The following is a 16,172-nucleotide window of genomic DNA, read 5'->3' as shown; positions in this document are numbered from 1 at the left end:
TGCTTCTGAAAAACGGGTTTGGAAGAATAAAATGCCATTATCATGTCATTTTACCAAATCTTCTTAAAAGGAAAATCACTTGTCTGTTGATGGAATGAAAAGACCATCGTCGGCGTGAATTGTTATTCAATAGTCGTCTTGGAAGTGGGATTCATTTGTGGGTTCTGTTTGTATTTGCTGTAGGACTCCGTGATTCCTTTGAACAGTGAGGCGTTAAGCTCATGTAAACAACAAGATGTCCAACCTTTCCTGCAAGCCCTCAGATACACTTTTTTTCAGAGACAACTTCTCAACAAACTAAGAGGTAATCCAATCAAATATAATATTTATCACCAAACTATTGATAAAATGTATAATATTTCACCCAGGTAAACCTGATAATGAATAATATACCAAATTGAATGAAAACCAAAAAAGTAAAACATAATATATTTTAGATTTACCTTTTTAAAATTCAAATCAAAATGTCAATTATAAATAACTAAAGATAAAATACAGTAGAAAATCCAATTGTTCAAAATAGAAAAGCATTTTTTTCATCCTCTTCTAGGATCTTGTCCTTCTACTGATGCCCACCTCATGGAGCTTTGTTTGACAACCGTAAAGTTTGCCCGAAAAAAAGGGAACATTGCCCTGGCGTCCCGCTTGCTCAGTCAGTGTTGCGATGGAACCCGAGACGAGGAGCCCGACGACCAAGTGCTACAGGCCTTCCGTCGCCTGACCTTGGAGGGCACGCTGGGAGAAAAGTGGGGTCCAGAGCTGCAGATAGAAAAGGCCAAAGTAGTGAGAACTTCAGGTGAAGACCAGAATCAGTAATAATTCAACTTAAGATAAATAAGATGGATCCGAAAAGACGCATTTGTGTGTTTGGTAATTTAGTAAAATCCTGCCTGTTTTTTCACAAATCACACGAACGGTTATAACAGATCCAGATTACACTAACAGGACCAGAATGATCATTTTTCAATCCATTTTACAGGCCAATCAATGACAGCCATGGAAATGCTGAGCAGGGCTGCTCTGTCGTATTGCTACGTGGGAAAGAATGAAGGCGCGGCTTGCCGCTCACTGCTCACGCTCTGCAAATGGCTATTGGCTGACTGGAAGGACATGATACCCCAGCTTAAACTGGTACACTTCTTAAAATTAATCCTACGGTGGCATGGTTATCTTTTGTAAAAAAAATATTTAGGATGCAGGATTTTTTTTTAAACAACCTAAATGTGTGCACTGTGCTGTTTTTCTAAAGGTCGTCAAGCTAACAGGGGGATCAAATTCATCTAGCATGTCACCTTTGTGTCAGAATATTTCTTCTCTCCTGGACTTTCCTCTTGTGGAACAGAGCATCCCCCATATCACCACGGAGACCTCAGGTAATTTTGCTTGTGGTTGTATTCATGCATACAATTGTTTAGAAGGAGCCAATTTGGTGTCATTTTTTTAAGTAAAGTGAAGGGAACTCAACATTTTGATGTGATCTAGCTAAACTAATGATGATTACAAGAATGAGGTGAAAGAATAACAAAGTGTCTGATTTCTGCCTAGTGAGTGTTGGTGTTGGGGAGCCAGATTTCGTCCTTGGACAACTCTACCAACTCTCCACCAGTTTAGCTCCTGAGGTTGCCAAGTCCTGGGCAGCATTGGCCAGCTGGGCATACCGTTGGGGTAGGAAAGTTGTTGATAATGCCAGGTAAGTGCATGACGGCGAATATATAGATATATTTTATAGTGATTACATTTGTCACTCCTCACACTGCAATTGCATTTTTTTTCTAGCCAAGGTGAAGGATTGCCTCTTCTTTCTGGAGAAAAGAAGGATATTGAGGAGCTTCTACCTGCAAGTACAAGTCAAGAAGACAAAGAAACCATTTTTAGTATTCTTGGCCAAGCCATGTGTCGACCAACTGGAATACAGGTAGAGTTTATTCCCATTTAACAATGACCAATTAAGTTAAGGTTGACAACTCATCAGTTTATCATTGAATTAACCAACTGTTATTGAAATGTTATCCAGATTGCCCTAATTCTATTTATGATTTGCTTTAGGATGAAGACATGGCGCTCCAGCAGGAAGATGATGAGGATGACATGGTGGATTTAATATGGCGACAGCTAACTGCATCATGTCCTTGGCTGGCAGAGGCCGGCCAACCCGTCGCGGATGGGCTTATCCGTGTTTGGAGACGCGTGGTGGATCGAATATTTGGGCTCTACCGAATCTCTTGCCAAGCATATTTCACGTTCTTGAAGCTCAACGCAGGCCAGGTGAGATGCAGGGAAATCAGGTCGTTTCAGCATTCTCAACCCTGGAGCTATACATGTGTCTTGTGAATGTAGAAATAAGACCAATTCCAAAAAATAATGCTCATGATTGTCAACAGGTCCCTATTGATGAAGACGACCCCAAACTCCTGCTGTCCTGTCAAAACAGCAAACAAAGTAACGATGACGTGATTGTCATGGCAACTCTCCGTCTCCTCCGTTTGTTGGTCAAGCACGCTGGGGAACTGCGGGAAGGGCTCGAGCTAGGTTTAGCCTCCACGCCGACAGCACCCTGGAGGGGTATGCCAAAGTTTTCTCATCATTTCCATGTTAACTATTTTTCTGATAAATTGTACAGAGTTTGATATGTTTTTCTCTCTCTCAGGCATCACGCCACAGCTATTTTCACGTCTCAATCATCCGGAAGCATACATACGACAAAGCATATGCAGCCTGCTGTGCCGAGTGGCCCAGGACTCCCCGCATCTGATCCTTTACCCTGCCATTGTGGGCTCACTCTCACTAGGAGGAGAGGCTCAAAATGCAGGTAGGCCTCTCAAGTTTTATTTTTTTTTGTGTACGGCTCATAACTCAATATAGTTATGATGTTATAACGATCAGTGACTCGAATAGTCCTATTAAAAACTGGGGATTCTGACAGGGAGCAAACTGCCATCCGCTCTGCCCACATTTTTGGGGAGCATTCAAGGAGAAGGCCTCGGTGAGCAAGAGGAAGAGGAGCAGCCAGAGGGTGGCGACAAGGGAGACGTTGCAGAAGAACTTAGTCAAGACCAAGCCATGATGCAAGATTGTTACAGCAAGATAGTGGAAAAGCTTTCTATAGCAAACCCCACCATGGTGCTTCAGGTAATAGTTTTAGCAAATTCTGACATGAACTTCATTTATGAACAGATGACACAATTGTTGTCAACATTTCTTATTGAGATGCTAATCAGTAATGCACGCTGACCAGGTTCAGCAGTTAGTCGGTGAGCTGCGCAGGGTGACATTACTCTGGGATGAATTGTGGCTGGGAGTGTTGCAGCAGCAACACATGCACGTCCTGCGGCGGATCCAGCAATTGGAGGACGAGGTCAAGAGGGTTCAAACCAATAACACTCTCCGAAGGTTAGATTTGTTCAGCGTCTTCCTCCAATGTTGCCATTTCTACCTTGTCTGTGCTGTTTTTTTTAATGCAAAATTAAGACAAACTAGTAACCATTTGTTTTCTCCTCTGTGCATTAGGGACGAGAAGATAGCAATAATGCGTGAGAAGCATTCTGCTTTGATGCGGCCTGTAGTATTTGCTCTGGAACATGTCTGCAGTATCACATCGGCTCCCGCAGAGACACCACATGAGACGTGGTTCCAACAAACCTACGGCGAAGCCATTAAGTCTGCCCTCGAAAGACTGCGGAACCCTCACAATCCTGCCAATCCTGCCAGTAGCTGGCTCCCATTCAAACAGGTGTCCCTTTTTTTTTTAAATCTCAATAATGTGTCGCCAGTTAGAACTCTGAGGATTTATCGTTGTGTTCTTTGTGTCAGATTATGTTGAGCCTGCAGCAGCGTGCTCAGAAACGAGCTAGCTATCTCCTTCACTTGGATGAGATCAGTCCGCATCTGGCGTCCATGAATGCAACGGAGATGGCGCTGCCCGGTGTGGTGTCTGCTTCAGATACAGTCACCATTCAGAGCATTGGGAAATCCATAACCATACTCCCAACCAAGACTAAGCCGAAGAAGATTTTCTTCCATGGCTCTGATGGTCAGAATTACCCATATCTTTTTAAAGGTAAATACCTTTTTTTTTAAAAAAAAAAAAAACTTGTATCTATCTATAAAAGCATGAGTGGATAAAAGTGACGCGTTCAAATACTTTGTGTTTATATATACTGTCAGTGATAACATGGAAAAGGGGTCCTGATCTTATTCCCAACATTTCTAGAAAGTCTAAAATTCAAATTTTCCTGCTTTATTTATTGTTGGCAAAAACCTCATCAAAGAGGAAGTAAGATCATTTTCCCCAATAAAATAACAAAGTGACGTCATCCCATCTTTCAGGTCTGGAGGATTTACATCTGGACGAGCGCATCATGCAGTTCTTATCAATCGTCAACACAATGTTCACCAAGATCAACCAACAAGAGCAACCACGTTTCCATGCACGCCATTATTCTGTCACCCCCCTTGGAACACGATCCGGACTGATCCAGTGGGTGGATGGAGCCACGCCACTCTTTGGTCTATACAAGCGTTGGCAGCAGAGGGAGGCTGTATTGCAGGCTCAGAAGGTAACGGATACTGATATTGTATGCTAATGAATATCAAATATTCACATGGTTTTGTAATGCCTAGTTGCATAATTGAAGCATTTATATCGGGGTTTTTTTCTCCCCCTGACCTATACATAGGCCCAAGATTCGTTCCAGCAGCAGCCAGTAGCTCTTGTGCCGCGCCCTAGTGAGCTCTACTACAGTCGAATCGGACCAGCTCTGAAAGCAGTCGGGCTCAACCTGGACGTAACGCGGCGTGATTGGCCCCTCGGTGTCATGAAGGAGGTGCTTAAAGAGTTAATGGAGGCTACACCTTCCAATTTACTGGCGAAGGAGTTGTGGTGTTCGTGTACCACACCGAGTGAATGGTGGCGGGTCACTCAGGTGATTTTATATTTCATGGATGCACAATTTTACGCCTTCATTTCTTAAGGATTTTTTTGAGTGGTTGTTTCATTCATTTTATTTCTTTTAGTCTTACGCCAGATCCACCGCTGTCATGTCGATGGTGGGATACATCATCGGTCTTGGTGACAGACACCTTGACAATGTGCTCATTGACATGACCACTGGAGAGGTTGTACACATTGATTACAATGTGTGTTTTGAAAAAGGTAAGCGCATGTATTCACGTTCCTTCCTTACTTTAAAATTGATATCCGACTGCTTCGAGAGTCGAGCAGCCACTAGCACTAAAGTAAAACAAAAATTTGCCTTTTTTAGGGAAGAGCCTACGAGTCCCAGAGAAAGTACCTTTTAGGATGACACACAATATTGAGAGTGCACTGGGAGTTACTGGGGTGGAAGGCATCTTCAGGCTCTCGTGTGAACAGGTAAGTCATGTCAAATGTATGGTAAGATATATGTTTGGGGCATGGTTTTTACAATGTATTGCTCTGCACTCGCTGCATGTCAATTTTCTGACTGGCATTGACCGAATTCTACAGTCATGGTCTTCCACATAGATGGAGACGAGAATGTTGTCAATACTTTATCGGCCCGAGTATAAGACGACCCCCATATTATACTTCTATAATGACAATACTAAAAGTAATTCAATTCACCAAAGTTTTCAGCATTTGCTTTAAAGGTATCTAGCGCTATCAAGTGTTGTAAATGGGTACAATGTCTAGACCCTGATTTTAAGATGACCGACTTTTAAAAAAAATGTTAAATCTTATTTCAATGCAAAAAATATGGTTTTATATTTGAGTCGATACGGTACGTTGTTTCTAAATAAGATGCTCCTTTTTAGGTCATTCAAATGATGCGCCGAGGCAGAGAGACCCTCCTGACCCTGCTGGAGGCCTTTGTCTATGATCCCCTGGTGGATTGGACTGCTGGGGGGGAGGTGGGCTTTGCTGGTGCAGTGTATGGAGGAGGGGGCCAACAGGCTGACAGCAAACAGAGCAAGCGGGAGATGGAAAGGGAAATCACACGCTCACTCTACTCTTCTCGTGTAGCAGAGATAAAGGTAAGGCCCCTCAAAAAAAATGAAAGAATAAGAGTAGCTGTCAGTTGTTTTTTGTATACATATAGAACACAGAGTTTACTGTGCGCATTTTGTATAAGGTCAACTGGTTTAAGAATCGTGACGAAATGCTGGCTGTCCTGCCACAAGTGGAAGAGGCCGTTGAAGAGTACTTGGTCCTCCAAGATCTTCTCTGTCAGGGAGAAAAACTTCAGGCCAAGCTTCAAGAAGAGCTTACCTTTCTGGAAGGTGCAGAGAACCATCCAGAGCATCAAATTGTCACTCTGGAGCAGAGGTATGAATGATAGATACACTGCCTAGCATCAAGTAGAGGGCATTGGTTGTCACGCTTGCATTTTCATTGAAAAAAGGACGATGGCTGTCACAAAGTGTCACTGTGTTTTCTAATTGAATTTACAGTTAGCCTAAATATCAGAGAGAAAATAAAAATGCTTGCCTTGTAACAGTCTGGATCTTAGGAGGTTAAAAAAAATTCAAAAATGGAAAATCCGACCAAGCTTCCCTGTAATAAATAAATGACTGACTGTTCAAGACAGGTTGATGATAGAAAGAGTCAAAAGTGTGACTCTCACCCCCAAACTCGGCTATTATATTCAAACTTGCACATATGGAATACAATTCTGAAGAGTAATGCCAACGTTTTTTTTTTGCTTAGGTACTCTGAGCACACGCAGCTGCAATCTCGACAAAGGACCGTACAAGAGGCCATTCGAAGCAAGCTGGCTGACCTGGATCAGTGGATATCTCAGTATCAAGCGGCCTTTTCAAACCTGGAGACCACACAGCTTGCTGCTCTATTGCAGGATATTAGCAGCACCATCGATTTAGGTGAGTTACTATGCATACATTGATGTCACTACCATTCAAGTTGTTCAGGGTCACATTTTACGTAGTACACCCTAGACTGGGGCACAGTTAGACAATAAGCTATGACTACTCATTTTTACACCCAGTGGATATTGGAGACTTTGATTACAAATCAATTCAAATGCATCACAACAAAATATAGATGCATTAATAATTAAATCACCCCCCAGGTCCTCCTAGCTACGTGCCAGCTACAGCCTTCTTGCAGAATGCAGGCCAGGCCCATCTGATTAGCCAATGTGAGAGTCTGGAGGCAGAGGTGAGCGCCTTGCTCCAGCAGCGCCGCGGAGTCCTCCGGATTTGCTTGGAACAGCTGCATAGCTATGCGACGGTGGCCTTGCTCTATCCACGGGCCAACCTTCTGCGCCATCGAACACACCAATGGAAGGCGTGGTTGGACGAAATGCTGAGAGCCATGACAGTAGAGCACTGCCAAAATATCTACAGACAGTAAGCAGAGCACATCCATGAATTATTGTCAGCATTCACAGGTTATCAGCATTTTGATACAAACCTTGGTTTGACTCTTGGGGTCTCATTTTCCGTGCAGATATGAGGTGTTGTTTGCCCCTCAGTCCAATGCAGCCTGCCAGTTCATGTCCAATTTGGAGTTGGCTCTACAGAGGCAGGTGGCAGACACCAATGAGCGCGTGATGCACCAGGCCGAGCGGCTAAAAGCTGAAGGCACCACCGCCGCTGCCTGTGAGGAGCAGCTGAAGGAAATTGAGCACTGCATCGGCGTCTTTCTGCGGGAAAATGGAGAGTCGGGCTCGCTCAGCCTTGCTGGAATCATCACCTCTGCCCTCTGCTCACTCTGCAGGTTCATTGAGTTTATAGATTTATAATAGATTTTCAAGAAATCTGTTAGAAGTCATGTCATGAATATTGAAAATTAGTCTATACCCCACTGTTCTGGATAATGTAAGAAGATGCTTACCGGTGTGTTCACGTAGGCGCAACTTTGTGATGGAGAGTGCGGCGGCCAGTGCTGGAGAGCAACTGGTAGATCTTATGTCTCGGGATGGAGCTTGGTTCTTAGAGGAACTCTGCAGCATGATTGGAAACGTTAGCGCTTTGGCAACGCTGTTGCAGCGTTGCCCTCTCCTGCCCAATGATCTGGAACTCCCATCGCCCTCCGCCACCATCCAGGCTGTTTACCTGGCCAATTCTGTGTATACGTGCTTGCAGGTAATGCAGTAGTCACAAGGCATTTAAAATGATCACAATCAGATTATTTTCCTGAATCTTATATTAGATTTGGCAACTGACTTGGTAGGCACCAGAATGTATTTTAGAACTATTGTGGCTAGTGTATATCAAAATGATCAGTCTGTTAGGAGGGTTTAGTTTAACTACAGTGCTGTTTTTTTGTATAATTTAAGGAAAAAGATTAACACGCTTATTTGTGACTGTTTCCTCATCTGAACTGTAAAATTGAAGGAGCTGAACACCAACTTCCGTCAGATCATCTTTCCCGAGGCTTTGCGCTGTATGGTTAAAGGAGAGCCCACTCTAGAATCCATGTTGGCAGAATTGGAGCAGCTGGTGGATCAGAGTTCCAATGGCCTTGGCTTGCAGGGCTTAGTTGACAGTCTTTTGGCCACAACTGGTCTCGATCATGATGGACACAACCAATGTCTGGACATCACAAGGTAAAAAAATTAAAACAAGCAATTATTACTAAAGTGTGTTTTGAGTATGCCTGTGGGTTGCGCCTCGAAGCGTATGGCAATATGATCCAATACGGCAAAGGCAATATATTGGGAAATTCTTGTCAAGGCTAAAGTCCAATAGCAATATTCATTTTGGCACTTTGTATCGCAATATATCGACAAAATTGCCCAGTAAGTAGTTGTTCTGTGTGCACGAAAACATGTTTTTGCAATTTCATATGCAATGTATTGTCATGAGTTTTGTTTGTGCACTCAGAATGCTGCGCGCTCAGTACTCTGAGCTCATCCAGCCTCGCTGTATGGATGCCACTGGTCGGGACTCGCCAAAGATGTCTGCGGGTCAAATGCTTTTGGTGGCCTTTGATGGAATGTTCACTCAGTTAGAAGCGGCCTTTAGTCAGCTGACCGAAAAGGTTTGACTTTATATTATAATGGGACTATCGCACAAAATACTAACGTTTAACAATGTGATGACACAAGAACCTGACAATAGAGGTGGCTTGAATTTTGCCACATCACAAATTCCACAATGTTAGTAATTTTCCTAATAAAGATGACTCCCATTTTTTTGTTTTAATCACCTCTTTATCCTCAGTTGAGTTCATTGGACGTGCCACCATCATGGAGGAAGGTGGATGTTCTGAAAGAAGCACGTGCTGCCCAGCTCCATTTCTTTGACAGCCCGGCTCAGCGGGAACTGATGGATGACGTTTTCTTCCTTAAGAGACTGCAAACCATTAGAGAGTTCTTCAGAATCTGCTCCTGTTTTGCGCAGACTCTATCAGGTAACATTTTATTTTTTTTCCACTGCCATCAAAGGTGATGGCTATGCACTTAGTTCTGTATTTTCTGGGACATTGTTTATCCAGGGCCCTGTGCTGATGAACTGTTGACTTCAAACGGACCAGTTGGTTTAGGAAAACCATTATACAGACAGACAAACGCTACTGGGTCAAGTGGGACCATAATCAGCGAGGAACAATTGACCCGCCCCATCAAGGCCTTCACAGCTGAATTTGTGTGGCAGATGCTCATAGGTCTGCCCAGCCAAGCTCTTGTCCTGGCCCTCTGCAGCACCCTGTCTGCCCTTAATCTGGATGTTGTCGCTCAGGTTGAGGCGAAAGATTTTGGGGCAGAGAGCAAGGTACATGCATAGCAGTATGATGACAGATTGTATCATTTCCCTTGGTGTACCTGACCTCTCAAGGCACGCCGCTTAGAAACCATGGCACTAAACCACACTTTTTGTTTTGCAAGGTGTCTTTGGACGAACTTTGTAAGAAGGCAACGGAGCAGAGCCTGGCATCGGGCCGTGTCTCCCAACTGCTGCTCAACAGATCCACGGTGCTGGCCGCGTCTTACGACACGGCCTGGAAGAAATTGGACCTCTTGCGAAGGTTGGATGGCAACCTGGATGCTGCAAAGGCCAGTCTGCAGAGGATTCAGCTGCATGTTGCTATGTTTCAGGTAGTCCTCAGATGCTACATTCAACTTCTCATTGCTTGCATTGAGTAACGCTACCAAGGACACTTGCCACTTGCTAATTTTCTAAAAAGTTCCATATTTATACTTCTGGATGAACAACAACTTTTGAAACTTGGTGGAATCGGACTGTTTTCACATCTTTTGTTTTTGGCGCCTCTTTCCTTCAGTGGCAGCACGAGGACATTCTGGGTCCAAACAATCAGACACTAAGTGTCAACATTCCCCCTCGCGCCGTCATCCTCGGCAATATGAAGAAGAAGCTGTACAAGCTAAGTCAGGATGAAGGAGCCATTGTTGCAGTTCAGGTGTGTGGCGTGATAGACTTGCTTCAATGGTTCATGTTGACGTGTTTTGCTAGCAGGTGTATCAATGATATAACTAACCCCAAACTCACAAAAATGCCACTTTGTAGCAGAATTCGTTAATAGTTCAAGTTTATATATATTTATTTGAAATGTGACACGCTCCCTTGCTTTAAGTTAGCCCTGGTATATTGAAAGATTTTTTTTTGTTCTCCTACAGGAGAAGCTTTCATCATTGGAGGCCAGCATTGAGCAACGCCTTAAATGGGCTGGCGGTGCAAACCCGACACTGGCCCCAGTCCTCCAGGACTTTGAGATGACCATCAGGGAGAGACGCGCCACCGTGGCCAGAGAAAACCAGCGAGCAAGCCAGGTGCCTTGGCTCAAAAGGCCTCTTCATACGAGCTCAAATGGCACACACCGATCTCGTGCAAAGCGGACAACTCGTCCTAACCGTGTCTTCTTACCTTTTAGGTCACCTTCTTGTGTTCCACCATCCTGAATTTCGAAGGTCTTCGCACCAGATCACAGGAGGCGCTCAACATGGATGCGGCTTTGTTTGAGCTGTTGAAGCGCTGCCAGCAGACCTGTTCATATGCCGCCCAGTTTAGTAATTCAGTTTCAACGCTGGAACTCGAGCTATTGCAGAGGCTGGTGGGTCTAATATAAGACATGATGCATGACACTTGACTCTGAAAGGCTTAACGTTATTTCTGCCTATGTTCTAAAATGTGGCAGTTCAGGTCTTAACGGGAGCACATAACTACTTTTTGGCTCTCCACCACTGCACTTTAGAGAATTTACTGTTGTTCAGATACAATCCCATTTAAAAAAAAAAAATGCTATTTAAAATGTGGACAGAGTGGCACAATATTAATCTTTTTTTCTCTCTCTCTCTCTCTCTCTCTCTCTCTCTCTCTCTCTCTCTCTCTCTCTCTCTCTCTCTCTCTCTCTCTCTCTCTCTCTCTCTCTCTCTCTCTCTCTCTCTCTCTCCAAACTCTTTATCCCTTCAGAATCCAGTGCTCGATCTACCAATAGGTAGCCCCGATTGGCTGTCCTGTGCTCACAGACAGCTGGAAGAAGAGCTTGGTACGGAGCAGAGGATGCAGGAGGAGCGGGAACAGCAGCTGGAATCTTGCGCAGAAACTCAGCAACTCCTCGTTGACTCCATTAAAACTATTTTGTCCAGCCACAACCGCCAACTAGCGGATGTCAAGCACCTCCTTCGAGCCATGGCTAAGGTACTTTCTGTTTGGCGTTGTATTATCGTTGTTTTTTAAACGCACAACGTCTGCTTAAATCTCTTGCTCGCGCAGGATGAGGAGGCGGCGCTGGCCGATGGGGAGGAAGTAGCGTACGAGGGCAGCGTGCGTCATTTTTTGATGGAGTACAAGGCGTGGCAGGACAACATCCAAGTGGTGTTATTCACCGTTATCCAAGCCAGTGGGCAACCGCGTAATCAAGAGCAACTGGAATTGCTGGAAGAGATCCCTGCCACTGTGAAGGAGCTCCATTCCCAGAGTCAGAGGTAAGGGGAGGGTGGGCCAATTCTGCCGGGGATCAGGTGTTGATTCTCTGTGCTTGTCTCACTGCAGTGTGTATAATGGCCTGGTGGGCTTTGCCTCCCCACTGGTGACAGACAGAGAAAATGAATGTGCCAGTCCTGTGTCCGTACCACAGACCACTTTTGCCGCAGGTATGACATTCGGGACTTGAAAGACCTTATTTCTTCACATGCTTATTGCCGTAATATTTAAAAGGGTAACTGATGTTGATGTGCCCGTGACAAATTTGGTACACGGAAGGTTTATTGACTGAGTTTTTACTCTCGTTTTGGAAAGAATTTGATCTAAATTGCAAAAAACTACTGTAATCCCTCAAATATCCCGGATATCGCCCCCCCCTTCAACGACTTGGGCTAAAGCTTCCTTTAACCTGTTTTTTTAAATTTATATCAAGCGGAGAGGAACTATTTTCACTGTGAGTACAGTATTTAAAGTATTTAAATTTTTATATATACATTATATTTGGATATTAATTGTTGGGTCTGTAAAACAGCTTAAGGAGCAGGCACAGAAAGAGTGAGACCAATTTAAAGGAAATAAGTTTATTACCACACTGCAGGATGGGGAGAGCTCGAACAGCTGAGAACGCACAGCCTATTCGCCGCAACGCTCTCCGAATGAACAGTTTGTGCGTCTATTTATATGTGAAAAACATGATGCTGCACAGAGAGGGTGTGGGCTGATACGCCCAGACATCTGCAAGCAGATGTCTCAACATGACTCGACATTTTTCATTACTCACACTAAACTGATGCAATACTAACAAGCAAATGCAAAGAGTGAGTCAGCATATCTTACAGTAATACATCTTGATATGCTAATAGCCGTAATATTAAATAAAAATACACCTTTGCGTTTTTTTCGTTTATTGCGGCCATGTCTGGTCTACATTAACCGTGATATTTGAGGGATTACTGTATAAATGTTACAAATGGTCTTGAGGTTTTTATGGATTAGTTTTCCCCCGTACCGATCTGTCAGTAGGGGGGGTTAGAGGACAGGACATGAACCTCCTGGAAGCCTTTCCTTTTCTTCCAGTCCAACTTTTTTCAGTCAAATGATTATTTTTCATTTGTTTCCCCTGTGGACTAAAGAGTTTGAATATTGAACGCTTAAGCCTGATTTTCTTCTGTTCTTCAGCTGTTCGATGCAGTGGGCCGAAGACGCAGCCAGAATCCATGTCCCAGAATGCACGGAAGGCCCCGCCACGTAACCCGGGAACCCCCACTGACACCCCACCCAGCACACTGATGAACAGCAAAGGCCTTAACCCCAGCCCCAAAAGGGCTGTGCGTGACCCCAAAACCGGAAAAGGTTTAACAACCACTCTCCACTCCAATGCAAATACAATCAATCAACCCGAGAAAGTGGCACATACTATTTCATAACAACAACACCCTTTTGTATTTGTTCGTATTTAACTTGGTTTTCAAATGCAGCTGTCCAGGAAAGGAACTCGTATGCTGTTAGTGTGTGGAAGAGAGTGAAAGCCAAGCTGGAGGGCAGAGATATCGATCCAAACCGGAGAATGAGTGTCACTGAGCAGGTCAGGTTTAAACTTCACTTTTCGCTCAGTCTCAAGTTACCATATAAGCCGTCTACGCGTATAAGCCGCCTCCTCGTATAAGCCGCACCCTTAAAATTGCCTTCAAATGGTTGAATTTTACAAATTCTCTCGTATAAGACGCCCCCGATTTACAATTTTCACCTCCATATTGACGGTTTTACTAGGGAGTACAAATGTGTTACCAAGGGCCAATGACCTTCAAATTTAAAGTGCTAGTTAGCACTTGCGTCCTTGCGAAAAGCTTGAAGAATGGTTTGCTTGCAGGTGGACTTTGTCATCAAGGACGCCACCAACATGGACAACCTAGCCCAGCTGTACGAGGGCTGGACCGCCTGGGTGTGAACGCGACACAGCGCCAGCGTCATTCATGTCTTTGGTCCAGCGAAGGCTCAGAGATCCACTAGAGTCTTAGTGGATCTAGGGCCACTCTCTCGGGTGTCGGAACAGCAGCACCCGGCGGCCACGCTGCGAGGAGGAAATGGAAAGCGGAAGCTTAGCCCCGCCCTCCCAACCTTCCGGGCAGCCGTACCGGGCGAGCCACCCCGTAACACTCCCGCAAAGCAAAAATAGGCGATCGGGCCAACGCAACGCTTAATGGGTCTGCCTTTGCCCCCACCTCCTTTTCTGGGGCTCCACCACCTGGCAATACGTCAGATCGAGGGTGGGGGCGGCGGTGTTTGGCGAGTGGGAGATACCCCCACCACCTCACCTGCCACCTCTGCAGCCCATTTTCAAGTTGTACCCCAAACCATCACCGCACGCCGTCGAGCTGGTTAAACTTGGCCCGACCGAGTTCAGGACGAAGCAGGAAGCGAGCCCTTTCCCACCGAAGCCCACTGCCAGGTGGGCGGGACTTCGATGGGGGCTCCAAACGGCTTCCTTGCATTGCCCACCCTGTTCTCTTGAAAACTCGGCCTCGACGTGGCTGCGATATTGATTGCCCGTGGGCCACTTGGGCCCAAATGAAGGTTCTTGAGGGTTCTTCTGAATCCAGGGGTGGGGAGGTAAAAAACAAAAACAAAAAACAACGTTATTCAAAAACTGTCCTTTGCTCGATCGAACCATCAGATTTGACCAGATAAAAGATTGTTGTTCAAAGTCATTTGTTGGTTGGGATGGTTCTTGGTGCGCTTCTGTGTTAAAGCGAAAGCACCAAGTCGTGACTTGGACACGAGAAAGGACACTTAAAAGGTAAATTGATTCATTTAGAGGTCGTAGTTCTTCTGTGCTGTGCATCTTAAATAGTCTGTGTCGTGCTTTGTAACAATTGGTCTTTCCAAATAACCAAGTGTAGAATGTTGCCGCCCCCTTTTTTTGTTGGGACTCGCTCTTGGTTTTTCTCTTTTAACTAGTAACTCCCTAGTCCTAATGCTCGTTTTATTCATCTTGACTTTCTAGTTTAACCATTTTATTGGGCGATATGAGGCTTTTGGGTGATGGTGAAATGTTTTCGTAAAGCTTTTCCTCTGTTTAACTCCAAATAAATATTAAATTTATAAGTGTCTTGTTTGAAATAGCTTGGATATTAGGACTGAGCCCCACAACAATTGAAGACAGAGTCAGGAGAAGTGGATGCAGTTACTCTGGTGTGGTAAAATACATTCAAATATTAGTAATATTTTACAAAAGTAATTTTTTTAAATTGTAATTTGGGGTTTTTAGCTTTGGAATAGTGTACTGCAGGGGGGGGACTGGAGGTGGACAATTGGCCTCTTTGTGATGCCCACCGCTTGCACCGAGTCAGCCTCAGTCTTGCTGCCATAGCGCTCGGATGTAGCCCCTCTCTGGATTCCTGCTCCCAGATAACGACTTAAAATCGGATTCTATCCCTCGGAGTAAAAACGGACTGCACCATCTGAAAGGTAGGCTGCTTCTTTAAATGTCATGCTTAACAATTGAAGTTAGAAAATAGAAAATCCACCAATTTTTAAAACGTAGGTGCTTGCACATGTTTAGTACATACTCTGAAAAACCGGGGCTGAAGGGGAAGACATTGACAAAGTGAAGGCAGGATTCGGTGTACGAGCACTTAACATGCTTTATTTCAGCATTCAAATAATCATAAACAACTCAATTTTATATGCGTAAGGGATCGGGACCCTTCTCCTGGGGCTGGGCAATGAATCCCCCTGGTACACAGGGAAGTCCTAAAGAACAATATGGCCAGAGACGGGATATGCAATAGGACGGCTTCGCTGCAGAATGGAGATGACAAATGTTGTGAGCCTTACGGAAGGTCCCATCTCTCCAGAGCATCCACGTTGTCCACTGGGACCGGGAAGGCCAGGCATGCCAACCTTACCCGCAAAACCAGCAGTCTACGTGGAAAGCGAGAGCTCAATTTCCCAGAAGGATCCCTGCATACCAGTGAACCCTCTGTGTCCCTTCATACCTATCGCACCAGGCTCGCCCTTCTCTCCCTTGTCTCCACGAGGTCCAACGGCTCCCTACAAGGAGGAAACTTTATTCACCCGATCTCCGTTCCGTGGCTTGTGCCTGTCATGCTACTTACAGGGTGGCCACGAGGTCCAGTAGAACCGGGAGGGCCATCAGCTCCCTGGAAGGTATTGAATAAATTGTCATGTAGACACCTGAATGGATTTTAACTTCTCAGTTTTGGCCGATATGTACGAGGGGTGTCCAACGAGGCCATGAGGGCTGACTTGAAATCTTCAATCATTCA

At 44.8% G+C, this 16,172-nt stretch overlaps 1 protein-coding gene across 4 annotated transcripts in view; it reads left to right on the top strand.

Moving 5' to 3' along the window:
- The window catches only part of smg1 (SMG1 nonsense mediated mRNA decay associated PI3K related kinase), a 29,934-nt gene extending 15,218 nt beyond the window's left edge, over positions 1 to 14,716 (top strand). For 3 of the 4 annotated variants that reach the window (XM_077618624.1, XM_077618625.1, XM_077618622.1), the window contains 37 exons: positions 184 to 304; positions 551 to 796; positions 980 to 1,131; positions 1,250 to 1,373; positions 1,546 to 1,690; positions 1,777 to 1,915; positions 2,047 to 2,265; positions 2,382 to 2,562; positions 2,648 to 2,809; positions 2,924 to 3,129; positions 3,236 to 3,390; positions 3,508 to 3,730; positions 3,811 to 4,057; positions 4,327 to 4,556; positions 4,677 to 4,922; positions 5,014 to 5,152; positions 5,262 to 5,371; positions 5,794 to 6,012; positions 6,111 to 6,304; positions 6,686 to 6,858; positions 7,068 to 7,347; positions 7,448 to 7,717; positions 7,851 to 8,085; positions 8,338 to 8,549; positions 8,827 to 8,983; positions 9,166 to 9,355; positions 9,440 to 9,714; positions 9,828 to 10,037; positions 10,223 to 10,360; positions 10,578 to 10,730; positions 10,832 to 11,011; positions 11,371 to 11,598; positions 11,674 to 11,885; positions 11,953 to 12,053; positions 13,063 to 13,236; positions 13,362 to 13,468; positions 13,754 to 14,716. In XM_077618624.1, the coding sequence (XP_077474750.1) occupies positions 184 to 304; positions 551 to 796; positions 980 to 1,131; positions 1,250 to 1,373; positions 1,546 to 1,690; positions 1,777 to 1,915; positions 2,047 to 2,265; positions 2,382 to 2,562; positions 2,648 to 2,809; positions 2,924 to 3,129; positions 3,236 to 3,390; positions 3,508 to 3,730; positions 3,811 to 4,057; positions 4,327 to 4,556; positions 4,677 to 4,922; positions 5,014 to 5,152; positions 5,262 to 5,371; positions 5,794 to 6,012; positions 6,111 to 6,304; positions 6,686 to 6,858; positions 7,068 to 7,347; positions 7,448 to 7,717; positions 7,851 to 8,085; positions 8,338 to 8,549; positions 8,827 to 8,983; positions 9,166 to 9,355; positions 9,440 to 9,714; positions 9,828 to 10,037; positions 10,223 to 10,360; positions 10,578 to 10,730; positions 10,832 to 11,011; positions 11,371 to 11,598; positions 11,674 to 11,885; positions 11,953 to 12,053; positions 13,063 to 13,236; positions 13,362 to 13,468; positions 13,754 to 13,831 (6,831 nt within the window). In that variant the 3' untranslated portion in view covers positions 13,832 to 14,716. Of the gene's footprint in view, positions 1 to 183; positions 305 to 550; positions 797 to 979; positions 1,132 to 1,249; positions 1,374 to 1,545; positions 1,691 to 1,776; positions 1,916 to 2,046; positions 2,266 to 2,381; positions 2,563 to 2,647; positions 2,810 to 2,923; positions 3,130 to 3,235; positions 3,391 to 3,507; positions 3,731 to 3,810; positions 4,058 to 4,326; positions 4,557 to 4,676; positions 4,923 to 5,013; positions 5,153 to 5,261; positions 5,372 to 5,793; positions 6,013 to 6,110; positions 6,305 to 6,685; positions 6,859 to 7,067; positions 7,348 to 7,447; positions 7,718 to 7,850; positions 8,086 to 8,337; positions 8,550 to 8,826; positions 8,984 to 9,165; positions 9,356 to 9,439; positions 9,715 to 9,827; positions 10,038 to 10,222; positions 10,361 to 10,577; positions 10,731 to 10,831; positions 11,012 to 11,370; positions 11,599 to 11,673; positions 11,886 to 11,952; positions 12,054 to 13,062; positions 13,237 to 13,361; positions 13,469 to 13,675; positions 13,713 to 13,753 lie in introns of those variants that run through there. The other variant, XM_077618623.1, reaches the window with a different exon arrangement.
- The last annotated feature ends 1,456 nt before the right edge of the window (positions 14,717 to 16,172 follow it).

This window comes from Stigmatopora argus, chromosome 14 (genome assembly GCF_051989625.1).
Source record: "Stigmatopora argus isolate UIUO_Sarg chromosome 14, RoL_Sarg_1.0, whole genome shotgun sequence".
Taxonomy (NCBI): Eukaryota; Metazoa; Chordata; class Actinopteri; order Syngnathiformes; family Syngnathidae; genus Stigmatopora; species Stigmatopora argus.
The sequence above is the reverse complement of the archived record's forward strand: the minus strand, read 5'-3'. Positions and strand labels throughout refer to the sequence as shown.